The sequence below is a fragment of the Nipponia nippon genome, unplaced genomic scaffold (assembly GCF_047370975.1).
Source record: "Nipponia nippon isolate SJK-2023a ecotype South Korea unplaced genomic scaffold, ASM4737097v1 scaffold_5, whole genome shotgun sequence".
NCBI classification, from domain to species: Eukaryota; Metazoa; Chordata; class Aves; order Pelecaniformes; family Threskiornithidae; genus Nipponia; species Nipponia nippon.
Window position 1 is genome coordinate 18945832 of NW_028262369.1, and position 26914 is coordinate 18972745.

A 26914-nucleotide genomic window follows, 5' to 3' on the forward strand; every position below is an offset into this window, starting at 1 on the left:
CCTGTCCTTGCAAAGGCAGCTTACCCTCTCGAGAGGGGAACTCCATTCCTGAAGGCTGGCACCCTCCAAGCATGTCCTTTTTAGCTAGCAGAGGGCTCCTAGCAGGACAGAGAATTACTGATCGTAGTAAGTGTATTTTCAGTGTTTTTCAGTTTGTTTTGTAAGACTGCAGTGCAAGTAGAGGCTTATGCCAAGTTTTAGCCTCGTTAATGCTATTTATTACTTGTTCACTCCACCTCCACATCTTTCTCACCTGGCTGCCTACCAAGTATGAGCAGCCTGGCTCACCATGAGTGAAATGGGTTCCTGAGAAAAGCGAGTGTCTTCCCAGTTCTGATACGCTGCTTTTTCTTTGCAGAGAATGCCACAGCCTTGCCTTTTTTTTCTTTCTCTTCTTTCTGAACACTGTTAGCTCCTTGGAAATGTGCACGTGTACAGAACAGTTGTTGGCAAATTCCTATCAATCACAAGGTTTGTCATTGCCTGTGGAAAACTGACAATAACCACAAGACAAGGGTGAGACTAGTATGGAGCAGGAGCTTGAGGATGTGGGGTCAAGTTCTTGGGGGTAGGGACAAGTTAATTTAGGGTGAGGGAGGGGTCGGCTTTTTCAGTAACTTGTCCCTGCATCTTGCTTTGGGACCCTGCATTGTTCAGGCAGGGTGCAAGGATGTCCAAGTGCTTATTGATCATGAGCTACAAACTTCATCTAAGAAAACAAGTTCTTTTAAGTGTTGCATTCTAGCAGTGACATGGCCAAAGGAACAAAGGGTGAGAGAACCAAATGAGGGGGTTGTGACTTCCAAAACCCTGCTCCCTAATGTTTACCTCTGACTGTGGAATTATGTGACAAAACTCCTTAGTGAATAGAGACTGAGAGGACAGTGTACTTTCTCCCAGCCATGTCTTTTCTGTAGAAAACTTAGGGAGCATGATTTGTATTCTAGCTCTGACAGAGCTCCTTCCAAAGTGTGTAATTTTGCATTCAGTTGCTTTCACAAAGAATAGGTGTTTTTGACTAATTCTCAGGGGAACTGTGCCTGTGGAATGCACAGGCGCACACACACACACAGAGATCATTTCCCCCCCGGTGCAGATTGCCGAGTACCAGGTCTGCCCTGGGTTCCCACATGGTGATGTATCATGATTACACATTACCCAGAATTTTAATTTTTTTCACCACACTGCTATGACTGAGGCAGCCATGTTATGCTGTCAGCTTTTCATCAGATGTTGCAGCCACAGCACACAGCCCTCGAGGCCCCTCTGACTAAATTGTGGCGATGAGGTTGGAAGCCATACAACAGCTCCTCATGAATTTGCTGACAATCAGAGCAATGAGACCAATGAACCAGTCTGGTTTTCAGCTGCGGGACTATTGTCTCAAAGCAGATTGCTCTGAAGCAAAGGAAAAAAACAGCCGAGTGAAGAAGGGGGCACTTTCCAGGTACTTCACTGGCATTTAACCAAAGTTTAAGCTTACTAAATTGCCATACCTTGGTGTGTTTTCCCAGAGGACCTAATCACAGCTATCAGCAGCACTGTCAAGTCCTGACTATTCTCATTCCTTTGACAAGCTGAGAAAGCAATGTTGAGAGGAACTTTACATCTCTGCTGTACTATGCCCAAAGGTGCTTTGGTCTACTTGTCCCTTGTGCTGTCCTGCTTCCATCCCGTGCCTTCTGTGGCTTTCCACAACATGGAAATTTCCACACAGCCACCTTCTACCCCTCCAGCAAGACTGCAAAATGAAAGAGAAGAAAAACTGGCTGCAGCCCTAGACGAACAGAGTAAGGAACCGACTGCTGTGGCACATTAGCTACATAGGGGCAAGGAGCAGCTGTTTTCTTCTTTTTTTGCTCTTAGCTAGAATACTTTCTATAAAACTCCGACCATCTGTGCAGGAGACCTAAAATTCTGTATTCTGAATGCAGGGAGGCAATTGTAATGACAAGAGTCGGTATAGTACCAGCCTCTGACCCTCAGCCTGTCTCTGGTAGAGGGACGACTGCGCTAGACCTGCCCCAGTCCATGGAGCGTGGCAGGCGTCCTAAGGAGCTCCTGTCCCAGTTCAGTGGCAGATGGGCTGCTTCCATGGCCCTGCCTGTGTTCCATTGTATAAGAGCAGGGCATTCACAGCAGTGTGGTGTTTGTCCCCTGCCTGAAGGTTACCAAGTCGGTGACTAACATATCACTGGGACTTTCCTACTTGCTGCTGTTTCCCCAGCTCTTAGACATGGGGGAATTTGCCATAAGCTGAAGACTTTGAGGTTGGCTGCTTCTCCCCAGCTCAGCCACTGCTGGTTTCACTTGTAGTGAGCCACCCACACAGCAACAAGAATTGTAACAGGGTGAGAAAGCACTGGACTGCCTTCTGGGGGTAGAATTTCCACACCTGGCTCGGGGTTGTAACCAGTCCCTGGCTCTTGACTTGATGCTCTGGGGAGTTGCTGTGAGAACCAGGTCTGCACTGGCCCCGGGTAGAGCAGCCAGCAGAGGTCTCGAGGAGCTGGCTCTGGCAGGCTCACGCTGTGCTGGGTTCGCTAACCACTGCGTGGGCCTGACAGGCTCTGGGCGTGAAGGTTATGCAGGGCAGTTCATTGCTGGGCAGCCTGCTCCCCCCCTGCCTAGCTGAGGGGCTCCAGAAGCACATAGTATGCTCCTCCACAACATGAGGGAGGCCACAGAGCCATCAAGTGCCTTGTTTCCTCCACGAGGGCAGGAATTAGGACCCATAGTTTAGCATGTGCTGCCTATTCCATGGCCTTATTCTGAGCTGTGCTGGGCCCCTGCAACAGACACTGTCGTCCGCAAGCATCAGAGATTCTTCCCACTTCTGGTCAGGCCACCTTTGCTGTTCTTATAGTTAAAAACCTCCAGCTATGCTCCCTAGTGTGAAGGACCAACACATTCAACTGCTGTCCATATTGTCTCTATTTTGTGTGTTATCTGCCGTTGTTTTAACTTCTTGCTGCTCCTAGGACATCACTTTCCAACTTCTGCACATGCACAGTGGCAGGGTAAGGAGTGTGGAAACCAGGCTGTGCAGAGCTGGTCACAGAACAGCAACCAGGGGATTCAAGCAGCTTCCTTGTTCGAGCAAGAGCCTCACACCACAACCAAAGCCACTGTGGAGCGTGGAATCCCCCGGCCCCTACATTTTGTAGGAACAACCTTCAGACTCCTCCTCTTCTTGCTGAGCACTATAAATGTTTACCAGTGCTGATTTGGATGCAGATACACTGATGTGACACAATTTCATCGCATTAGTCCCTGTGCTCTAGTGGAGCCCATAACCCCATGTTTTGGCCTTTTTAGCCTCAAACAAAACAAGCTCCTGCCTTCTGCCACCTTACAATGAACTCCTACCAGCGCGATAGCAAAGCCATAGGTTCACAAAACTTGGACTGCCCCAAGAAAGTCTCATGAAGCCTTTTGGCTTCTCTATGCAGAAATGTATTTTGGAAACATTGGTTACTTTGGAGCAATCTGTTTCCGTGAAAATCCTGTTTATCTCCAATGTTGTTAATGTGCCCCCACATATTGCAAGGTGCTTCTCGTAACTCTGCCTGTTTGTCTCTCCTGCACTCCCATCCCACCTCTTCTCCTGAAGAGACGGTACATCCCTGCCAGTGACATGAGAAGCCACTAACTGTGTTGGGACTGCATGTTCTGTGGGTTTGGGATGGAGCCAGCAATGCTGCTGGAGTCTGTGCTCTGCCATGCGATCGTCTCCTGCAGCTCACTGCTTGCCACGTGGAGGCAGCATGCAATGTGAGCCAGGAGCTTTTGCTTTGAAAGTGCTTCCACAGCCAGAGGCTGAAAATAGCTAGTGTGTTTTTCACCCTATTAGAGATGCCAGAAGCTGTCCGAGGCACACTCAATTGCTGCACCCAGCCCCAGGTGTGGAAGGCCTGCTGTAAAAGCTTGTGGCCAGGCAGCATGGGTGGGGCATGCTGATTTTTGACAGCTGTGGTAAAATAAAGATCTAAGAGGCTCAGGTGAGGCTCTTGCCATAAGTAACTGTATGCCAGTAGCAGAGTTCTGGTCTTGGTGCATCCCTGTGAGCAGAGAGCTAGAGCCAAGCTGATGGATGTTGGCTCCAAACGGGTCAGTTTCTGCCAACCTGTGTGAAAGGAGCCGTGGGTTCTGCCAGCACTGCTGACTCAGGTGAGCACTGTGGGAACATATGATGGAGTTGCAGAGTTGGTGCTCTTTGGAAGCACAAATGCAGAAGGTGTGACTTGGGACCAGTCTGAGAATGGCTGTGATAGGGGAGGATGGGACGCATCAGCTGAACAGACAAGAAAAGGCTGATGCTTAGTTTGTGAAGCTGCAGGAACCAAGCTGTGGGGCAGGGCTCTGACAAATGTATGAAGGGAGAGTACTGCCTGTGGGCTATCCAAAGGGGTCTTGGCTCTCGGAGGAGGGTGGTGTGGAGGCTGTCTTGGGGAGAGCATGCTTTCCTGTGGGCTGAATGTATACCGCATAGTGAGGCGTCTGTGGAGATGCTCTGGGCACGTTTTGCATGGCGCAGATGAGGGTGGTGGGTTTGAGCCTGAGCAGAGCTGTAGGTTTCTGTTCCAGATGGTCAGGGTGAGTTCACAGGCACAGTCATTCCTGTTTCTGTTAACCAGCGTGTGTCTGGTGATTTCCTAAGAGAAGATACGAGCATCTGTGTGATCCCCTCCATGTGAGCAAGACGTGCATAGTCACAGCTCTGTGAAGGTAAGCCCTTTTCCTCTGGCAGGAGCTGAAGTGATGCCCTCCTACTACAGCTTTCATGCAGAATGGGTTCAGACTTGGTGTATATTGGGGAAAATAAAAGGCTGAGCCCAATGTTGGTGGCTATAAAGAGACAACTGGAAAAATGGCAAGAGGAGGGCAGGGTGCTGGGGTCTCTGTAGGCGGCACTCAGCATTCCCCAGACCGAAAGCGATGCACTCCTTCCTCCTCTGTGCAGCATCCTGTGTCAGCTCGCAGGCAGCCAGCTGGTGGGCTTTGTTGTTTTTCAACCTGCTGCTTTGCTGACTAACACCTCCGCTTTCTGCCTGGCTCATTCATATTTTACCCCATTTCCTGAGCTTTGAGGTGGTTTCTTCTATTGCTTTCCCCTCCAGCAGAACACTGTTACTCATGTCTCAGCTGTTCTTCTGACATTTTTTACTCATTATTTATCGTAATGTATGATTATCTTCCTCCTAAATGTCACCACCCAGTAAAAGTGCCTTTGACCCTAGAGTTATACCAGGTCTGTATCTTTGATGATGCTGAGAATATTGTTTTAATTCCATTGTGACAGGAAGAAAATACAGAGGTAGTACTGTTTGTGTGGGGCTTTTTCCCCACATCGTGAACTTGGTAACTGCAAATGTCACTAATTCTCTCTCCTAGAGAAAGGAACTGTCAGCTCTGATTGTTATTTCCTCTGTGTGTATTTATTCTTGCTGATAAATACATGCAGATGTTGCCCTTCTTCCAGTCATGGAAAAATGCTTTTGGGTCATCAATAACTTTAGCAGAATCTATCAAGCCTTCCCTGGTGTGCCCTTCACACTTGCTTCTTGGTGAATATTGCTATTGCAGGCTGGGCTGAGATTACAGCTGGATGAAAGTAGTTGCCTCTTAAATCAATGTAAACCCATGGCAACTGAAGTGCTTCAGGTCTCCAACTGCTTTACCTTGGGAGCTGGATTCAGCTGCCCTGAAGTGCCATGGAACCTCAGGTGGAGAGGAGTCAGTGCCCACGCAGCACAGAGTAGCTCTAGAGCTGTGTGCTCTTGGAGGTGGTGATGACACACTGAGCCCACTGACTTGCTTTGTGTAGGAGGTGTATCTGTGTACCATGCTCCAGGTGGCAACAGGTACCAGGGCTCCTAGAGATCCTGCATGTGTGCTCTATGTCATGGCTCTTCCCAGGCTGGATATGGTGGGTATAGTCCCTCTCAGTCACTGAGAGAGATCTGGTGGGTCACACTGAGCTGGGCTTCCCAGGACTGAAGAGTTAAGCGTATGTTAAACATTTGCTCGGCAGGAGAAAGGCTACTTGTTGCTCTTCACGTTGCAGCACTTGCACAGTTTCACATGTGCACATGCATGTACTTGCACATACACACATGTATAGGAATAGCGCTAGATGACAGAAGAGAATCAATCATTAAGTTTCAACACATCCATACAGGATGAGCTATTCCATCCTTCTGGCAGGCCCTTAATGCTTCTCTTGGCTTTATGTTTCACCAGCAGTGAGCATCACAGAAGGGCAACTGTACACATCTGAATTCTGGTGGTCAGCGAAGGGTAAATTTTCTTAAATTAAAATTAACTATCTTAGAAAAAGAAGTTCCAACTGCCACTGCTGCCCTCTCCTAGGGCTCATTACCTGCCTTCAGTCCTACCTCTCTTTCCTTGTTTCTATACAGTAAACACCTCCGTGCCCCTGACTCACCCTGGGAAAAACTGATGTTTTGGACCATTCAGGCTGAGGCAGGTGGCTCTTGACCATGCTTGCCAGGTGGTTGCTGGTAACTGGGCTGGCCTGCGTGCTGGTTGTGTGCTGTTACAACGTGCATGGAGAAGATCTTGTTACTTAGCCTAACAGCTATTCCCCATCATGTTTGGAGCAGAATCTCTGTAAGAGAGACCAGCTCTTCCTTCTGCATGCTTTGTGGATCACTTACAGGTGTGGTGTCAGGCCCAAGCTTCTAGAAAAGACTTGTCTCCACTGATGCTGCCTATGGGTTGTGGGTATTGTCACTGTTGGGTGCAGTGTGGGATAGCACGGGGTCAATTAGGCTGAGCAGCTAAGCTAGACATTTCCCAGGCAGTTAGTAATAGCTTTCTCTTGTGAGGATAGCAGACCAGGACAGTGGTGCAGCTTTTGCTCCATGGTTACATAGGACTCTCCGAGGTGTACTAGTACCATTATTTGTGCAGAGGAAGGAGGGAAAGGGCAGCATGTGTGATCAGTCCAGAGAGTGATAGTCTGGCAGGCACAAGCCACACTACTTTTAAAATGTGCAATAGTATGCATTTGATGTTACAGAGCTAATTTTTAAAACAAGAATACTGGTGGTACTTTAAGACCAACTGCTTTATAAATTTAAACATATTGCACCTAAATGCCTGTTTTTGTCAAACTTAACTCATTAAAAATGAAAAATCGCTTGTTGCGCTAATACTTTCTGTATAACTTGTTGCGCTAGTTACGTTCTATATAACTACTTAGGCTGCAGTTCTTCTGTATTATTATCCTTATAGCCTAACTATATATAGTAGTTACAGATTGCAAGGCTGACAGTGAGGGAGGGTAGGTCAACTCACCTCCACCCGCAGAGCCCCAGCCCAGACACAAGCTGCAGGCATGAGATTAGGGCAGGGCTGAGCCCGTCCACCTGTGCTGGAGCCAGACCATCTCCCTGCCTGTGGTTTGAGGGTTGGTGCTGTTGCCCTGGTCCCAGGGGCCATTTTGGGGCAGGTGGAAGCAAAGTGCAGTGGTACTTGGCTGTCTCTGATGCAGTACACGCTGTACTACATATAGTTAGGCTTAACCATTTAATGCCTTGACACTGATGCCTCCCTACTGCAAGGCTCTAACTCCACCAGTCCCACTATGACCTTTTAGATCTGAAGCTTATGAGTTTTCATCTGCTCTCCCACCTCTTTCTCACATAAGAGTAAGAGAGCAGAGTAATACAGTAATAAATGTTGTGTGGGTGTTTGGACCCGAATTCATTGCCTCCTCTGCTCACCACATCCTTCTATCGGCACAGTAATACTGATACAGTGATGACGTCAACCACCAGTTATCACTGTGTATTCCAATACACTACAGCTCTTGGTCGTGTACAAGTAGGCTTTACTCTTACTCAGTGCTGATGAGATCCACCTGCTTTCCAGCTCTTGTACAGCCGCAGTAATGATTTAGCCAGGCCAGCCATGGAAGTGTTGGAGGGCTGAAATGGACAGCTGAAAGGACGGGGCAAGGTAATGTCCATGTTTCCACCAATTTTCCCTGCTGCCAGTTTGTTACTTCTTGATACCTGTGACTTCACTGCAAATTTTTCCTATAGCTGACGTGGCCCTTGTGCCCTTGCTGTCATTGCTGTTGGCCTCTATTGGACAGCTGGAGAAGCCTCCCGTCTCCCTGTTGCTTTAGCTTTGTGATTAGATGGCAGTGTGCATTGATAATGAATTTTTTTTTTTCAAGAAGAAAGCTTATTTTTGCATATAATTGATGGACTGAGAGACTTCCACTCTTTTTTTTTTTTGCTTGGGTGTAGCTATGACGCTTATTTTCTCATGCTTGGAAATGCCAGATTTTTTTTTTATTTTATTTAAACTGCTTTCTTAATTAGGCTTTTTTTTTTTTGTGGAAGTTTTGTAAGTGCATACCTTTCCTAGAGACACTTCAAATTGTGAGTGTAAACTGCATCCATCTTTGGCAGCTTATAGCGCCACATTTCCAGATCCTTAACAAAAATAATCTTTGTAAATATTTGTGTCTGTATTGGTCCTATTTCCTATTCTCTGGTATATTAAAACCTTGTAGCATCATTTGCATGTGCACATCTATATGAATGGCTAATCAACTTTATGACTGTCCTCTCACACGCTGTTCCCTAGGATACTACAGAGTTTGCAGTAGTGGTGCTTAGCAGTTGTACAATGCTTGACGTTTTATAAGAATTAAGTAACTGGGTTTCAAGGATGCATGAAGCTGTCTCAGAGTCCCCGTTTCACAGGCAGAGAAATTGAAATGAGGTGGTAGAAAGGACTTTTCTAATGCCAGACAAGGAATAAGTTCCCGCCTCTGCTCATCGCCCACTGCCATTCTTCCCTCCAAGTGAACAATCACATGAGCAGGATGCTGACAGATGGAAGCAAATGGGAAGGGTGTAACAAATGGAGGGATGTAGGAAAGGTGGGGCCTTAATCATCCTGAGACTTGCAGGGGGCCTGACTGGAGGAGGCTTCAGAACAGGGGCTCCTGTACATCCTGTGAAGCCATCCTGTGAAGCCATGAGGTCTTACAGCCACCAAAGACCACAGAGACACTGCTGCAGAGCTGCATCTTTCCTAGCTCTTCTGCACCCACATCCCTGTTCTGTCATCACAACCTGGAGCACAGCCAGGAGGTCAGACACACAGAGCACTGACTCTATGGTGCTCTCAGAGGTAGCAGTCCTTCCCCACCACACCAAGGTAGGAGAACTGTGTAAGAAGTGAAGGAGGTAAGTGTGGGACTAATCTGTGGGCACTGGCAAGGGTAAGAGATGGGACGGTGGAGTCCCAAGCAAGGAAGTATTGTCTCCTTGCTTCACCTGTGGTAGCAGATCTTACTGCTTTTCTGTCTTATTTTTGCTACTGTGCTCTTATTCAGGAAGCTTCCTTCTAGATTACAACCTTGTATGTTACTCTCTCTCCAGTGTGTAATGGCAGCCTTTGATATCTCCATAAGACATCTTCCTGATGAGCTACTCGGGCTTGTTGCTTTGACTTTTTCCTGGTCAGTCCTTCCTGTCCCATTGGATTGATGGTACTGTCCTCTGAGCAGAGGATGAAAAACAGGGAAGGCGCTTTAAAGAAACCACAGTCCAGTAGCTAAAAGCAGCAAAGACTTCCCTTGCATTGCTCTGTCTATTTAGGCAGGAATAGGGGTAAAATGAGGGAGCTACAGAAATATCATGACACATTGCGGGCACTGCCAGTTGGATTCTGAAACAAGCAGTGGGTCTGCAGGGCTCTCCGAGCGCCCAACCCTTCCTTCCTCTGCTGAAGAAGAGGCAGTGAGTTGCCTTTCTTGGCCTTACAGGGTGGCTGAGACTGTGGAGCGTGACAGTCACAAAGCAAAATAACGCAGAGATGGGCTTCTGCAGCAGGGCGTGGTACCAGCTGGCACTTGTCCGTCCTGCAGTCCAGGGTGTGTGCTGGGTTACCGTCAGTCAGAGGGTACGAAGGCCTGAGGAGGAACAGCAGCAGCCCTGGGGACTGTGCGCTCTCTCGGGGTGGGAACAGGCCCATTTGGGCAGGTTGTTGGCATCCTAAGCTGGGGGGGTCCTGAATATTCTGAACCCAGCAACAATAGGTTCTAGGTATTTTGCAGGGAGAACGACAATTTAAAAAGGCACTAGACAATCGCATTTATCATGTTTCTAGGGCTAGTGACCTCTAGGCTCCAGTGGCCAGTTCATTCGGCACAGCTTTTCTATTAAATATGCTGCAAGGAACAGGGCCCTTGATGCTAGGAAGTCACGAGCAGATGCTGCATCAGCATCAGGATGCTGCCCATCTTGAGGGCGTCTGTGTTCATGGTGCAGCTGGTCTTAGCATGAAGTTGGGTGAGCAGGTTTCAGGTGGCAGGATAACAGGGTGCCTTCCTCAAAGGAATGAGAATTTGTAGAAGAGCAGTGGAAGGATGAGTGGGAACACAAGGTGGGGTTAGGCAGTGGGTTATGTCTTAGTAATCAGGGACTGCACCACCAGAAGTAGTGGTAATGACAATAGTTATTATGCAGAGAAAAGTTGGAGAACTGGGACCAGAGGGGTGAAGAAAAGGTGTTTCCTCAAGGAAATGTATGATGCGGAAAGAAGGGCTGGAGTGTGGGGAAAGAGAGTTTCTGTCCTGCGACTCACAGCAGGCGAGGGAGACTAGCAGGGTGCCTGGGCCTCCTTGCTGAGCTGGAGCATGTGCTTCATCTGCAGGATATGTTTGGCAGGAAAGGAGGGGCGGCAGCAGCAGCATGGCTGCTTGCACCACAGGGCTGAGGTGATGCAGCCATGAGGTGTTTGTGGCACCTCTTGAGTGAGCCTTGCTGATCTCATCTGGACACTGTGGGGCCTTGAGAGCAAGCCTGAGCTCACGTGGGGCTGCAGGGGCTTTTTGGTGGCTGCTAAATTTATTTTGCTTTCATTATTTGAGTAAACCTGGGGAATTTTTAAACACCACAAATGTTCCCCAAGTGAGAGAGGCCTCACTGGCATTCTCTGTGCTGAGTGACTGTCTGGGTGTTTGCTGCTGGTGACAGGGGGAGGCACAGGCACCCTGGGACCTGGGTCCTGCACCTGGGGCAGGGCAACCCCCAGTATCAATACAAGCTAGGGGATGAAGGGATTGAGAGCAGCAGCCCTGCCGAGAAGGACTTGGGGTACTGGTGGATGAAAAGCTGGATGTGAGCTGACAACGTGCGCTCACAGCCCAGAAAGCCATCTGTATCTTGGGCTGCATAAAAAGTAGTGTGGCCAGCAGGTCAAGGGAGGTGGCTCTGCCCTTCTGCTGGAGTACTGTGCCCAGCTCTGGGGCCCTCCGCACAGGAAAGACATGGACCTGTTGGAGCGGGTCCAGAGGAGGCCACAAAAATGATCAGAGGGATGGAACACCTCTGCTATGAGGAAAGGCTGAGAGAGTTGGGGATGTTCAGCCTGGAGAAGAAAAGGCTGCGGAGAGACCTTATTGCAGCCTTTCAATACTTAAAGGGGGCTTATAAGAAAGATGGGGACAGACTTTTTAGCAGGGCCTATTGCAATAGGACAAGGGGTAATGAGTTTAAACTAGAAGAGGGTAGATCTAGACTAATACAAGGAAGACATTTTTCATGATGAGGGTGGTGAAACACTGGAACGGGTTGCCCGGAGAGCTGGCAGATGCCCCATCCCTGGAGGCTGGATGGGACTCTGAGCAACCTGATCTAGTTGAAGATGTGGAGATGTTGGACTGGGTGACTTTTAAAGGTCCCTTCCAACTCAAACAATTTTGATTCTATCACCTGCACCAGGCCCTGCCAGGACCTCTGGGTATGTCTTGGTGGCTGCAGCTTGTTGTCCAGTCTTCACCCACATCACTTTCACAGGTGCCTCTGTGCAATCTAGTGCAGGGGGTTTTGCGGAGCTCTGGGGCTCTGCAGAGACACTCCTGTGTGTCCAGTCACTGACAACGTTGCTGCTCTGTGGCATGGCATGTGGGCCCTCCCTGCTGTCTGTGCATCTTTGCAACTTGGTACTAACAGAAGTATGTCCCCAAAATAATACAGGTTGCTTGTCCAAAGTCTTGTCCCCAGGCAGCCTAGCCCATTTCAGAATAGCATGAGAAAACAGTGCTGAAATCTGTACTGGGTATCAACAGCCAATACTCTGCAGGGAGCTCATTTTAAGTCTTTCTGTGCACATCTGTGTGTTTCTGTAACTGTTAAATACTGTGAAGACACAGACTTAATCTGTTATGTGGCTTGAGGGCCTGGTCTTGGAGCAAGGGCTGTGGGCTGAGCAGTCATTTGTATGTGATGTTGTTTCCTCATATTGCTGTAAACATCCTGCTGTCCTCTTCTCTGAAGACTTTCCTGTAGGTTCTCTTCACCAAACTGCATCAGGACAGCCTGTACATCATTCTCTTCGGTGGCACATGGGAGGCTGGTTTTTTTTGTCTGGTCTGCCTTCCTGGAGTCCCTTAACTAGCTATTCCATGCTTATTTTACCATGGGTAGGCCAAATCAATGAGTTCTCGCAGGCCTTGCTCATACAGACCCACAGTGACATTCAGACTCTATTTGACTAACTCAGTGTACTGATGTTTAAACCACAGCAATGTCACTTCTCCTAGTTGCAAGCCATTTCTAGTTGCAAGCCATTTCTAGTTGCAAGCCATTTCTAGTTGCAAGCCATTTCTAGTTGCAAGCCATTTCTAGTTGCAAGCCATTTCTAGTTGCAAGCCATTTCTAGTTGCAGGAAACCAATGAAGAAAAAATGGGTTAGCACTTAACCCAAGTGCCTTCCTGTTGCATGGATAGACTGAGGCTGCAGTCACTTTGCTGCTTTCTCTGTGCACATGCTGCTGGCAAGGAGCAGAGATTTCGCGGACCTGGTTTATGGCCAGTTGGCAGGGCTGTTGGTCATCCCTCCCTTAGCCCATGGAGTAGGGAGCTGAGATTACTTGCCTAAATGAGGCACTTTACTTTTAGACATTTAAATGAAGATTAATTCCGCCTTAACCTTCAACATATGAGTAGACGGCTGAGCTGAACTTTTAATTCGTTGTTTGGGGTTTTTTTAAGTTTTGTTTGTTTTTTTCCCAGGACAACCAGTCAGAACCAACATGAGGAACAAACTGTGGCTCCAGAGTATTTCCTTCTTCCTTTTATTCCAGTACAGTAAGTTCACAGATACCTCTTCTGGGCTGTACACCCACATGGTTTATCTTGGTGGCTGTTGACACAGGCTTTGCTGAGATGTGCATGGCACAAGGTTGCTATGGGACAGCGAGCACAAGATAGGGTACCAGGGGAGAGGGTTCCATGGGATAATGAGTTACAGAAGAGGCTCCATGGGCAGCGGTGGACAGGCACAAGGGCAGAGCTCAGCCAGACTATGTAACACTCCAGGGAGCAGCACCAGTGGGGAGAGTACAGAGGTACTGCCTTGCATTTAAATGTCTCCTGTTGACATTAGAGTAGGATTCTCCCACCCATCCACTCACTCCCACCCTGCCCCCCCCAAAAAAAAAAAAAAAAATCTTTGCCATAGGAAAGGTGCTGGCGGTTAAGACCAGGATATCCCCAGGGGTTATGGCTGCTGTTGGCAGGCCAGCCAGGGACAGTGGAGTGAACCTCTCCTGGTCTGAGCCCCTTTGCTCAGGACTGCACTCTGCAGACAGTCATTCCCCGTTTCTTGCTGGTTCCTACCCACCGTGCAAGCTTCAGCTGACTCAGATCTGACTTTCTGAACAGGTCAGCTGGACAGAAAAAGGCAGTGACAACAGTGTCTGCAGGGAACAGGTGCAGGTTTAGCATTTTACATGCTGCTTCTAGGCAGAGCATTGGGCCTGCTCCAAACCTAAATTAGCAGACAAGATTAATTCAGAGTTATATCTTCTTGCCATATAGGACAATTGTAATGCCTGGTCTGAACTTTGTGTAGCACAAGCCAGGGAATTACCCTGTACTACTTGCAGTTTGGACCAAACTAGATCTTACTGTTAAAAGTATTTGATTTTTGTTTCTGAAGCTGCCAAGGATGGACAATTCATCCTAGGTCTAACTGGGTTTAGGACACTTAATTATTCTTTTCCCAGTAAAAAGCTGTTCTCTTCTTAATTTTGTTAACAGATTCTTGCCCAAAGATATACCTGCAGCTTACCAGCTACCTAGGAATAGTAGTCCATTTGACTGATTAACATAATAGCATAGAAGAATGCTAATTAGCAATGCTTATTAATACTTGCTGCTCTCTAAAGGAAAGCAAGGCTTTTATAACCCTGTTTTTGTAAGAGAGTAAAGTTAGGCTAAGGGAGAAAAAGGTTGTTGTTCAGGACTCTGGAAAAAACCAGTGCTTGTACCAGGGCCCTGAGAAAAGCCTATTGAGGGCTCAAAATTAAAAGTTAAAACTTAATGAAAATTTTAGAATAAAATTCTGAAGTCAGTGTGAAATGGAAAAGTCAAAATGAAACAAAGTGACAACCACATAATTTGAATCGCTTACAGTTTAATAAAGCATATGTACACCCTTGGGGCCAGTCTGTCTCAAGCATCTCCAAATTTCTTCTGTTGCCGTCCTGACTCTTCAGGGAGGGGGTCTTGTACGCAAATCTGAGTGCTGCCCAGAGCTCATGCAGGGAGAGCAGCGTGTGCTCTAATGCAACAGGACTAGGAAGAAACTTTTGTGATGAGTGAAGTCAGTGCGAAAAGTTAGACTTTCTTTTCTGTTGAACTTACTCTGGCCTAGAATTAGGCTGCACCCTCCACTGGACATGCCTGCTGTGCGTTGTGACTGTAAATGCAGAGACAACTTGTTTGTGAGGACTGTTGTTTGATCTGGACGGCGGAACAGATGTTTCTGGTCCATCAACACACACATTGCCTGCATTCCATGTTGATTATTCTCTGCATACAGCGTTCTCTTTAACTGTAAAATCAGGCATTGTGGTTGTTGAGCATATCATGTAGGCCTGCTTTCATCTTACGCAAACAACTTTTCTGAACACAAAGCATGTTCAACAAAGGGAAGGTTGGAAGCAGGGAGTGCAGCTTCTCTAACCAGGCAAGCAGCAGAACGACAAAGGGAGGTGAACTGGCAACATGGTTAGCATCAGAGGATTTGGGTGCCTGATGGCTGTGAAGTAACGTGTTCCCATCAGGCTGGGAGCAGCCCTGCTGGTAGGGGAGGACCCATGCTTGATTTAAGCATGGATGTATCAATCTTGAGATCTTCCCCTAGATGATGACACTTTTATTTCCATCAAAAAGGGGTGATACTGTACACATAAGAGATGAATAGTCACTGTAGCAGGCATGTTTTGCACCAGCATGGCATTCCGCATCTCCTACGGGCCTTTCCTCACTCGGTTATTCCTAGTGTAGTAGTGGTGGCTCTTGTCAGCCAAGATGCTGTCAGACGAGGACTTGCCAATGCAGGTATTTCTAATTGTACTGCCACCTTCCCTGCCTTGAAATCCAGGGAGATAACTTAAGTGTGTTATGTATAGAACAACAGTGCTTTTGTACAGCACATATCAGGTACTGATACATGAGCAGAGCGCCTGCAGAACAATTAGAAGAGCATAGATGCTGCTTTGTGACCACTTTCAAATTAGCTAATTTTCTTAATGACCAGCACAAATTCTACAATTGCTTCTCAAGTTCTCTTTAGAAGTCTGTTTAAGTGATTAATAAATTGTGCCTATCACTTTAGTGTCAGAGTGATTTATGGAAATTATAGTAACTACAAATTTGCAATATTTTTTTTGCCAAAATTCCATGAAAAGCATATTCTGAGCCTCTGGAGCTGGACGTGAAAAGTATTGACGCTGCTGATATAAAGCTGTAGAAAACAGTAAACAGAGAGAATGGTAAAGAAAGAACTACTAAAATACCACTTTTTTTAAATGTGCGAAGCGCCACATAGATGTCATAGAACAAAAACTAGACTAGCAAAGAACAGTACTCAATTTAGGAAGGGGTATCATTACAAAGTTTGAATATGCTACTGTTTCTGATTGGGTAATCATGCCTCTTTTATGTGCTACCTCAGCTAGGACTCTTGCAGAAATAGTATGTGACTCTGCTGTAGTGACTGTATAAGAGGGGACAGAGATAAGTTTTTGAAAATTCAGTCACAATTTGGGCGTTTCCTGATATTTTGGCATGCCGTGTGCTGCCACAAAATTTTAAATAGATTTTTTTTATGCTTATCTTGCTGTCAATGACTTGCCTCCCTGTAGAGATGGAACATGTCTTTTACACTCCAAGACTGGAGACTTTTGAGGGGGCTGGCACAGAGTGGTCTGTTCCCTTCAGATTTAGTGGGAGCCCTGAGGACTGTGTATGTTAATATAAAGTTCTGCTTGCTTCATCATGGAAGTTGACATTGTGTTTTCTCTTTCCAAACCTACAGCTACGTGTTGTGAAAACCTCACTTGTTTTGTGGACTATGTACAGACCCTGTCCTGTATCCTAAGAAATGACTTGAGTGCTGGTTCATATAACCTCACTGCAACATGGTACGTCTCAGTAGGATGAGCAAAGTGCTGTCAGCAGGAACTTCAAACGTGCCATAGCACAGTGGTGTCCTTCTGTCCTCTTTGTTAGGTAGAATTCTTGTTCTTGCTGCCATGCTGGTTTTCACTTGTACTTCACACTCCAGTTATCAACTGGGTCCTCCCCTAACACAGGATCCCTGGTTCCTGCGTCCACTGACTGCGCTGCTTGCCACTGACTGCTACACTGACTCTGGCTTCCTTGGCATTGTTTTCTCTCCTGCCCTGGGAATACCTTGCCCTTTGCTGCTGTTAACAATGGACCTTCGCTCATGTGTGCTGGCAGGGCTCACACCACTTGTCCAAGCCCTGTATGGCTGCTGTTCTGACCCAGCAAGGAAGTGGGCGCAGTCCTGGGCTGCGCAGGCCTAGTGAGCACCTTTCCTTTCCACAAACACTTCAGCATTACTTTCCTGCTTCTCTCAAAGATGCTAAGCTGAGCAAATAGAAGGAAAAAAAAATCTCAAAGTTCAAAGGTAATTTTTTATTTGAATATGTTGCCTCTTTTTTTCTTATTAATTTCTATGCCTGGTGGTTCAGCAACACAGATTAGTCCAACTACAGCATATGGTAGATGTGGACTTGTTTGTTTGTTTTGGTGGTTTTAGGGTTACTGATCAAGGTCCAGAAAATACTGTGGCTGCCTGCAGTCTCCTGCAATTCTCCAGGAATGCCAGTCATACACAGTACATGTGTACTGTGGACATGACTGAATTCCTGGCAGATACCAAAGTCCAGGTGGATGTTACAGAGATGGCCGAGAGGCAGCACGTGATTTCCAAAGGCTTTTATATGGCAGAGAACAGTAAGTACAAAAATGGTGGATTTGATAATTACTGTGTGACCTTATGTCTGTCTGCTAGGATAGTCTGGACAAGGAGTGAGTATGGCAGCCAGTGGTGGGGGGCTATGTTTGGTGTGCATTTGTCTACACAGAGCACCGTGCTCTTATTGTTGCTATCGTAAACTACAGAAACATTTACGCTTGAGGCTGAGCTTAGAGCTGGCTTGGCCCCAGCCTTTTCATGGGGAAATTCCTTTTCCCCATGAAGCAGTAGGTTATAAATTTCCATCTTAGACCCATCTCGTACCTAGACTATGCAAGTGTTGGTTCTCGGCTGGAATCTAAACGGCAGGAGGAATTGCTTTAATTGCAGCTGCCACAAATGTCCTCACAGGAGTCCCAAGAGGCTCTTGCAGTGGACACCTGAACCAACGTGATGTTATTGTGGGTGGCACAAGGTGTGCAGGCATATGAAAAAATTTTTCTACTTGGATTCTTCTGAAATTAAACTTTATATGGCAAGTGTCATCTTTTTGACAAATGCCATAACAGTTCAGGAAAGACCCTTGCTCCCACTGACAGACTATAGATTGGGTAGCGGTGCTTTGCACATGTCCTAGATGTCCCCATTCAGAGGCATCATAGCTCAGTGATGCACCCTGCAGACTAGTGCTGGAGTTTGTGCATTACTGCTTTTCGATATATGAAAACACCCTGCAGGGGATACAAAAGCTTGCCTTTTAGGCACTTACGACACAGGGATTTGCACTGGGTTTATGCAGTGTCTGCTAGCCTCAGCTTTTCCTCGTGTCTCTGTTACATTGAGGGGTATTTCCCTAACTGTGCAAGTGACCATGACTACACGGAGTCCTCCTATGTCATGAGAAGAACAAGGTGCTCTACTCTTTACATCTCCCAGGAGGTATTAGCCCCTTGTGCTATCTTCTCTTGCTCCTTGGGTGATGAGGAGGTTAAGAGACAGGCAGAAGGCATATTCAGAGAAAGGTGGGCCTAACTTCACTATGCTGCTGAAGTGTGAGGTTCTGTGCATGACTCAGGACTGCTCAGCCTGAGAGGCAGGAACGTTGTGGATGTTGTCCTGTGTAGGAGGGCCCACCCCTGCCAGGGCAGTTTTGCTCCCTATTTGCTCTGCATTGCTGATACCATGCTAGGCCACCTCTTGTCTGCAGTAACGTTATGAAGGGTAACATCATCCTGTCTTCCAGTCAAACCACAGCCTCCGTTCAATCTGACCGCTGTGTTCTCAGAGGGTTACAATATTTCTTGGGAAACCGTCTACCACAACTCTCCTTTCTACTTTTTGAATGAGGAGCTGGAATATCAGCTGCGTTATAAGAGAAGGACTGACACTTGGGAGGTAAGTGAAATGTCAGTTTACCATCAAGTAGGATGTACTAGCAAAGAGGAGGCCAGCACAACCAGGATGGGAGCACTGGCGTGGAAGAAGGGTTTTCATGGTTTAGAAAAGGTGTCTCTCTGCTTGCCTGGACTAACAACAGGCAAAACTGAAAAAAGAATCGAGAAGCAGAAGCTGTCTGAGAAGTACTAGATCCTGTGGGGAAGGCTGATAGTTCACTTGCTTCTCATGCTGTCCTGCACGGAAGGATCCTCCCGGGCCCCATGCAGCTACTGACTAGCCAGAGCGTGGCCTTGCAGAAACAACATGAAAGCAGAGGAGAGTAATTTGCAGGGCTCCTCACTGTGAAGCAGTGAGGGTAAGGTGGGAGCAGTCACTCCAGCCCTGAGTGTTTTGGTGTTTAATCATTCACAGACTCAGAAGACTAAAGCTGTCCATGAAGATAAACGGACCCTGGTGATCCTGCCATGGGAACTCCAGGCGAACACTGAGTATGAGTTCCAAGTGAGAGCCAGACCTCGAGAAGACACTGGCTACCATGGATTTTGGAGTGAATGGAGTCCTCTGCTGACGTTGAAAACCAGCCCTGCCGGTACATACTACCAGCTCTCCTTGCCCTTCCAGTTGGTCCAATGTCAGACAATGCTTCCAGAACTCTGATCAAATCTAATTAATTAGAACAAATTCTAAATAGCCTAGTAAAGACAGGCATGTTTGGCTTGCTTACTGAGTACATGAACCCCAGGCCCGGGCTGATATGTGCTGTCTGTATTGACCTCACTGTGCTGCAAAGCCCACCTTTCAGCATGGCCCATGGGAAGAGGGTTTGGTGGGGCTGGCTGTAGGTTTGGGTGCCACAGCAGGAGTGTAGCCTCTAGTTTCCTTTCCAGTGTCAAACGTCCAGGGTCCTGCTTGCAGCTTTTGGAAATGGGGGACATCTAGTAGAGGTGCCTCCGTTACCTGGGCTTAGTATTGCCTTTGGCTGAGGGGAGAGGGGAGCCTGCTCTCAGGGCTAAGTTCCATGTCTGGGCTCTGATGTTTGGTCATGCTGGGCACAGGCGTTTCGTTTGGTAGCCACCACTCCCACTCCACAGGGAGTGCGTAGTACCTTATGCACAGTAGTACACTGGTGCCTGTCATGGTGGAACAGAGGCTATGAAAATAGGGAGTCTTTGTTCAAATAGAGCAGGGCAGGATGACTGTGGTCAATGTCAGCAGCATGTGCTGAGCTTCCCTGCTCGCACTGATCTGCAGCTCAAACTGAAGTATTACGTGGTGCTGTGGCAGCAGGGTCAGGCTCCATTTGTTAAGGGTTACCTGAGTTCTGGGTCTCAAAGGTGCTCCTTTCCATCACAGGCAGAGAGCAGCCAACAAGCGCTCTTCTAATCAACACCTTTTCTTCACATGTCTCTGGCCTGCTGCACTCTCTTTTCACTTCATGGATCACCTGTGGAGGTGTCCCTAAACCAGGAGGAGTCAGAAACACCAGGGGTCTTTGTAGCAGGGATCTGTCCTGCCCCAAGCATATTGGCTGTTGGTCTGTGGTGCAGCTAGGCCACAGGGCACCTGATACGCTGCTCCTTTCATTCATGCAGTCTTCTCTGAGCATCCTTATTCAGACCTCTTGTCTGGAGTGCTGGGCCCCAGGTGACAGGCTCAGTGTCCCTAAGAGAAAGTCTGGGGTAGAAATTGAGGGTGTCACCTCACCATCTCCTGCTTATTAACCAGGGTAGAAATGCAAGGTGAGCCTGAATGACCCTGTCTCTTTCTCCAGCAGTGACACAGACAGCAGGCATGGGATGGCTGCTGCTGTTTGGTGTTGTCGTGGCAATCACTGCCTCAATCACAACCTTTCTGGCCAAACAGCGGAGGTAAGAATGCTTCAGGAAGCTGGAGTAAATGCTCCTATTCTGTCTTGCTAAAGATGGGGTGTTCACATGCAGCCTTCTTTGCATCTTATATATCCATGCACAGACACAGCTATGGGCCTGTGAGGGTCAGCAAAGTATCGTCTCCAGCTGGTGTGCTGCCAAGAGTGCCTTGCTTTTCTCTGGGGCTCTGCTGCCATTCAGCTGGTTGGGATGAGACAATGGCACATGGGGACGGAGCAGGGGCCGCTCAGCCTCCTGGGCTGTTCTCCTGGTCCTGTCTGTGCACTGCAATTGCCAGAAACAAGCAGTAGCCAGGGCTGACCTGCCCCTTTCCAAAGCTGACACAGGCCCCTCAACACTGGCTGGGGGGCCTCTCTTCTTTTTGGAGGGTCACATGCCCTTGCAGAGGGATGGGGTGCACACTACCACAGAGGAGGGTGCAGCAGCAGGGCTGGCACAGCCCATGGCCACGGAAAAAGTGCGTAGGGCAGAGTCCTGGCCTGCAGGTGCAGACCATGAGCCAGCCTAGCCTGAGGGGAAAACGCATTTCCAGCACTTGGTGCTTTTCTAGGAAGGAAAAAATTGGAACCTCTTCCCTTAGCGTGAATATTGTGTGCGCCAAGTCCTGGCGGCTGAGGCCCCACCTCCTGTGAGGCTCACAAGAAAGGCCATTAGATGGCTCTGACAGCACAAGGCATCCTTGGATCCTCAGCCACTTGCTAACTTGTGAGGCTGGGCAGGTGACTTCAGCTGCTTGAATTGGATCTGGAGATGCTTTGCTTTCCATCTGTAATGTGTGCTTAACCCCAAAGCCTTTTTCTTTTCTCTTCCAGCTTGTGGAAGAAGATGGCTTGCATACCAGACCCTGCTCCCTTTTTCAAACCTCTTTACCTGGTGCATAATGGAGATTTCAAGGTATAAATGGGCTACGCGAGTAGAGCACATGATGAAGTTAAACTAAAAAGCCCATTGTGCTATCCTGGGCAAGGGATTCTCATTAGGGTAGTGGGAGGGGGAATCTAATTCAAGGGAATGCCAGATGGCTCCAGATGTAAGGACCAGAGTCCGCAGACTCTGCAGAGTCTATTCTGTGCCATGAAGGCCTCTATGTCACGTCTGTGCTGCTTATTCTCTGTAGGTGCTGTCTCAGTGGGTGAGCTGAGCTCATATCTGATCTGTGAAGCCTGGGAACCTGAAAGGAGTGGACAAAGGGATACCAGGACAGTAACTGGGATTTTTCCAAAGCTCCAGTCCCATGCTGCCATCAAGGCCATGGAGCAGACTTCATTGTAGAGCCAGATCTTCCACTCCAGCCTCTGCAGTGACTCGATGTTAAGCCTTGTAGTTCTCTCTGAAGAGTCACTCATACAGGCAATAGCTATGCATATCATCCTGGAAAGATGGCTAGAGCTTTGGGGGCAAATAACTGCTGTGTGATAGTACAGTGCAGCTGCCTCCCTATGAAGGAAGTGTCTTTGAGTAACTTTGCCTAGCCCTCCCAAATTCTCTTCTCATTGAACACCAGCAAAACTTGCTCATGTAACAAATGGTTTGCAAAGACTGCAGAGTTTGCTGGAGTTCTCAGGATACAAAAGTAAAAGAACGTTGAGGATCCATAAATAATGGTTGTATTAAGCTGAAGAGCAGCTCACAATGCCATTATCAGACTGTAAAAGTAGTATCATGTGAGTGCAGACATCACTGCCTCTTTCTGAACAAGTTCCTGTTGTTACAGCAGCACTGATCAGAGACACCTCAGTGTCGACTTTTTGTTTCTGCTTTTTCTTAGGCCCTCTGGGAGAGGGACACCAGCTGGGCCCTAATGATCTTCATGTACTTTCCCACTGTTACATGGCTGATGTTTGCAATTAGGTTAAGCAAGTAGTCTTGGATGGGTGCCATTCAGGCTGAAGCCTGCAGTGACTGTCTCACTTCCTTCCTGCCTTCCTCTTTCAGCCCAGTTATGGCTTCCCATATCTGCACCAGAGGGGTACTTGCATGCTCTTGTGAGGCAGGTGGCCCTGGTTGCTCTTAGGGAAAGGAACTAGGACCAGGTGGACTCAGTGTGGGAATTCCTGAGAGTCACAGGCTAGCACTCATACTGGAAGTGAAAGCACCCTGCATGCTAGGAGCCATGCTGCTCTCAGGGTGAAGCCATGGGGTTCTCCATTCTGTGGGAACTACGTTCTTGCTAGTTTCTAGTTAGGCTGTTCAGTGCTGCTGGGAAGGGAATGATCCTCAGTTGCTAAAGCCGAGTTCCTTCTTAATAAATTTGCTGATTAAAGCAGCAATTGCCCACACAGCCACAGCACAAGATGCACAGGCAGGGGCTGTCAAGAGGATGTGGTGACATCACTAATATGTGAACAGACTCATCATTTTTGGCTGGCAAGAAACCAACTGATATGGGGCTCATTCCACTGCATCCTGCCTGCATCAAAGCAAGTGGTTAGGTTATGTCTGTGAATAATGATCAGCAAATTACAGTAGTAATGCTGTGCAGACAACAGTCCTGGATTGGGTTGGAAGCAGTGAAAACGTTAGAGGAAAAGTTAAGATATAAAAAGAGAAGGGAAAGCAGAGGAACACTGTTTACTCTTATGTGTACGTGAGTCCTTAGATTCATGTTGGGTGTGAATTTGTAAAGAACTGTCAAGAGGGAATAGGAAATATTCTGCCTGCTCAATTCTAAGAAAGGGATTTCCTGCTGTTTCTTCAAATAGCCTTTTGCACCTTAGGTGCCTTGCTGTTTATTACAGCTTTAATAATAAGCTCTTTGTAACTTAGGTTAAAAATAGATTAAAATAGACTTGGTGCTTCCTGCTATAATGAAGATTTTTTCCATGCTTTATGTCAGAGGGTAATAAGCTGTGTCAAGCTGTTCTCTTCCAAATACTTTGCTCCTGTCTAGTGATGCTGAGTGCAGTTTGGGACAGGAGGCTGACACGATTAAGGCAGTCTGACAGCTGTGGCAACACCCAGCTCTCATGCAGTACTCTGTCAGAAGCCTTCACAGCGTTTATGAACTCAGCATTGTTACCTATTTTATACACAGCAGAAAGTGGTGCACCTAGAAGAACCTTGACACAGCTCAGCCATTAGGCAAGTGCGAGACAGGGGCAGAACCAAGCCTTGAGTCTGTGCTGTGCCCAGCCTTTGGACTGCAGAATCTTCTAGTAGGACTCACTGGCATTCATTAGTGGCACATGCCTAAAGTTTGCTGTGAGCTGAGTGTCTGATTCAGTGATTTCTTCAAAAAGAACAGAAACTTTTACTTTGCTCTTACATCAGAGAAACCCAGAGGTGCCTTTACTCTCAGATGTGACTGAATGCAAGGGGCTCGTGATCTAGAGATAATGCATGGCACAGGGCAGAATGTAATACTAATGGTGATACAGAAGGGCAAGATTCAATGTGTGGCACTCTCTAATCATCTGAGTCAGTGTTATCTGCAGCAGGCAGTGGCTACAGTTCTTTGAGATCCCCATCCCTTGCCTACCCCTGCTTCCTTCTTGTCACTGTGAGAGAAAAGGCTGGTCTGGGGCATGGTTGCATATAGAAGATTGGGAGAAGCCTTGCCCTGACCCCCTCCCCAGGGAACTGAGGTGAGGGACGTGACAGAGCAGGGCTATGCGCGTGTTGGGGGGAGAAGCTGACCATCCTTCCTGAGAGAAGTAGCGTCCAGGACAAGAGGGCAGGGGAGGCTTGGTGGCTTCAGAGGGGACCTCTGGCTGATGCACGAAGGAATGCTGCTATGGGCAGTGGCATTCTTTGTAGCGTAAAGAAAACTGCAAAGCCATGCAAACCTCTCAAGCTAATTATTTTAAATTACTTGAGCCAGTTCTCCTGCAGCTGCCTGTGTCTGGTAATAACAGCATCTCATACCCTGCTATTTTGGAGGAGTCAGTGATTTTAGAGTTTGACTTTGCTTCTAAAAGCATAAGAACTTTGGTCATTTCTGTGGAACCTCAAACCTGATGACACTAACCTCTCTCTCTGTCTCACTCCCTGTATGTCATTTTATGCAGAAGTGGGTTGGTGCATCCCACACGAAAATGACCTTCGATTTCTTTGAATGGGGAATCGTTCTTCCAGAAGTCCTAGAAGTTTACACCATGCGTACTTCCAACAGCACCTCACGGGAGGAGATGTGTGAGCTGAGAAAAGATCTGCCTTGCAAACCCTGTGTGTCTTGCCTGACTGCCCCAGGTCAGGATAGCCAGTCCCTGCTGTCTAGTGTGAATGGTAGCAGCGGGACTCAGGACCGGTCATACGGTCATTTGTCCATTGATACTGTGACTGTGGCTGATGAATTTACACCTTGTAACTGCCAGTACAACTGTAACCGCGTGTACAGGGGACATGAGCATACCAGTGAGGAAGGTGGTAGTGCTGGAGAAACTGGTTACCCAAAGGTTAACATCGATGATGAAGACAGAAAGATATCCAGTGACTTGCATCTGGCTGACCTGAGCACGCAGGACAAAATACTTGCTTCAGGCTCTGTGTCCACAGACCACCTGAGGAGTACAAGTGTCCCAGCCCACCAGCAAGTAGGAAGAGCTTTGGGAGGAGGGATGGGGAGCATCCTAGAAGCCCTTTGCTTGCAGCCTAATCAGTGGGATTTGGAAAATCCAGCTTCTCTACCTTCTCCTGATGGTGAAAGCGTTTCCTACAGTGAAGGCTCCTATGACTTCTTCCCTCACATTGCAAGGCCTGGTGACAGTTACCCTATGATCTGTGTGGATTTGGACACTATTGACAGTGGCTTTGTGGACTCGGACTGTGGGAGTCCAGTTGATTGTGAATTTGAGCAAAACAGTCAGACCAACTGTGGGTCCATTCCTCTTGAGCCGGAGGGGGAGGACTTTCCACGGAGCTACGTCAAGCAGTGGGTCTCCTGTCGCTCTGACAGCCCTGTCAATGGGACACAGACAAACTAAGGACTTGATGTTGCCTTGCAGAGTGTAGGGCCTTTTCCATACTGTGCCAGGAGCAAAGTGTTAGCAAAATTCAGAAGAGAAACGGGGTTTACTTTGTGTAAGCTCTATTGCATACAACTGAAAAGTGTTAGGTCCATGGAAATACATGCCTATTTCTATTGCCACTTATCCTGTTAATGTCTCAAACTTGACATGATTGGTTTTTGGGTTTTTTTTGAATCCTAGGTCAAACCCCCTTATAATGTCATAAAAAGCAACTGTACCTTGAAAATTACCCTTTAGCTTACGTAGATGTGCAAATTTTTTTGACAGTAACCTTATAAAGAGTACAAAACTTTAAATTATTTTCCCTGGTATTCTTGCATGACTTGAGAGTTTGGATGTACATGGAATCTTAGAAGTATAACCCATGGCAAGCGTATTTGTTATGTTAAAGTTCCCCTACCCTTTCCAAACAACACAGGTGGTGTTATTTTTCCTACAAATATCTTTGGCTCTTTAAACCCAGCTATAATAGTTTGTTAATTATGGAGGGTCCCAGCCCTGTCCATGGGGTAGGATCAAAAGCAATTCTTACATAATCATCACAGAACTGTGTCCAAGAGACCAAACATAACTTGGGTTTCAGAAAGACTTTGCCTTTCCAGGTGGAGACTACAAATGAAAAGTCTTCAAAACACATATAATTCCAGACAAACTCTTGCTACCAGGGCTTTCTACTGAATCAGCATCTCTCCCAGCATTTTCCAAGTACATTAACTGAAACATTGAGCAGCTTTTAGAACTATGCAGAAATTTCAGAAATGTTGTCCTACCTGGATGTGCCTGCAACTCCGTCTTCTGTCTTGGAACTGGTCTGCTGCAGTTAACAGGTCAGTAGCACAAAGTTTGAGCAATTTCTGCTAGCTAATAAAGCCAACCATGAAAATGCTATTTACACTGTAATTGTGAATATGTTTCCCTCTGACATCTCTGTATCTCTATTTTGTTTAGGATAATTGTCTTAAAAAGTTACTGTAATACTAATAATGAATGTGAAGACACTTGTTATGTAGGTACATTGCTACTAACCCACGGGTGCTTGGCTCCCGAACATCTTATACTGAGGGAACCTGTGTGGTGAATGATGTATGTTTCCAGTGCAGTAATAATCTGTTGTTGCTGTGATACCAATAAACTCTCTACCCTCTCCCCCATCTCTTACTCAAGACTTTAGCCAACCCCACAGCTCCCTAAACAAGAGGGAGCACTATAATGAAGAAAAGCTGTTTCTTTCACAGGCAAGTGCTGGAAGAGTTTTTCTATGCATCCACGTCCCTGGTTTGATTGTTCAGAACAGCCGTGGTCTCTGCTATGTTGATTTTGAACCTACAGGCCTTAGCTTTGCCCATGTTGTTATTACTCTCTTAGTACACC

The 26914-nt window shown here is 47.3% G+C and overlaps 1 protein-coding gene across 8 annotated transcripts; it reads left to right on the forward strand.

The window, feature by feature from the left end:
- Positions 1 to 3860: 3860 nt before the first annotated feature.
- Positions 3861 to 26631, forward strand: IL21R (interleukin 21 receptor). 8 transcript variants are annotated; one of them, XM_087730835.1, is made up of 12 exons: positions 3861 to 4170; positions 4638 to 4728; positions 6244 to 6300; positions 7900 to 7986; positions 13068 to 13142; positions 16381 to 16486; positions 17131 to 17327; positions 18533 to 18684; positions 19099 to 19276; positions 20459 to 20555; positions 21389 to 21470; positions 24584 to 26631. In XM_087730835.1, exons 5-12 carry the CDS (start codon positions 13088 to 13090, stop codon positions 25496 to 25498), a joined length of 1782 nt encoding a protein of 593 aa, XP_087586961.1. In that variant the 5' UTR covers positions 3861 to 4170; positions 4638 to 4728; positions 6244 to 6300; positions 7900 to 7986; positions 13068 to 13087; the 3' UTR covers positions 25499 to 26631. The 8 variants fall into 8 exon arrangements, with proteins under 8 accessions (XP_087586961.1, XP_087586960.1, XP_087586962.1 ...); XM_087730834.1 differs by lacking the exon at positions 6244 to 6300; XM_087730836.1 differs by lacking the exons at positions 6244 to 6300; positions 7900 to 7986 and having other exon boundaries at positions 13047 to 13142.
- The last annotated feature ends 283 nt before the right edge of the window (positions 26632 to 26914 follow it).

Excerpts from the sequence above, each read along its gene's own strand:
- IL21R (XM_087730835.1), top strand. The coding sequence starts at position 13,088 with ATGAGGAACAAACTGTGGCTCCAGAGTATTTCCTTCTTCCTTTTATTC. Across the intron at positions 19,277-20,458 it reads GTTGAAAACCAGCCCTGCCG|CAGTGACACAGACAGCAGGC; the intron begins GTACATACTACC and ends CTCTTTCTCCAG. Across the intron at positions 21,471-24,583 it reads TGCATAATGGAGATTTCAAG|AAGTGGGTTGGTGCATCCCA; the intron begins GTATAAATGGGC and ends CATTTTATGCAG.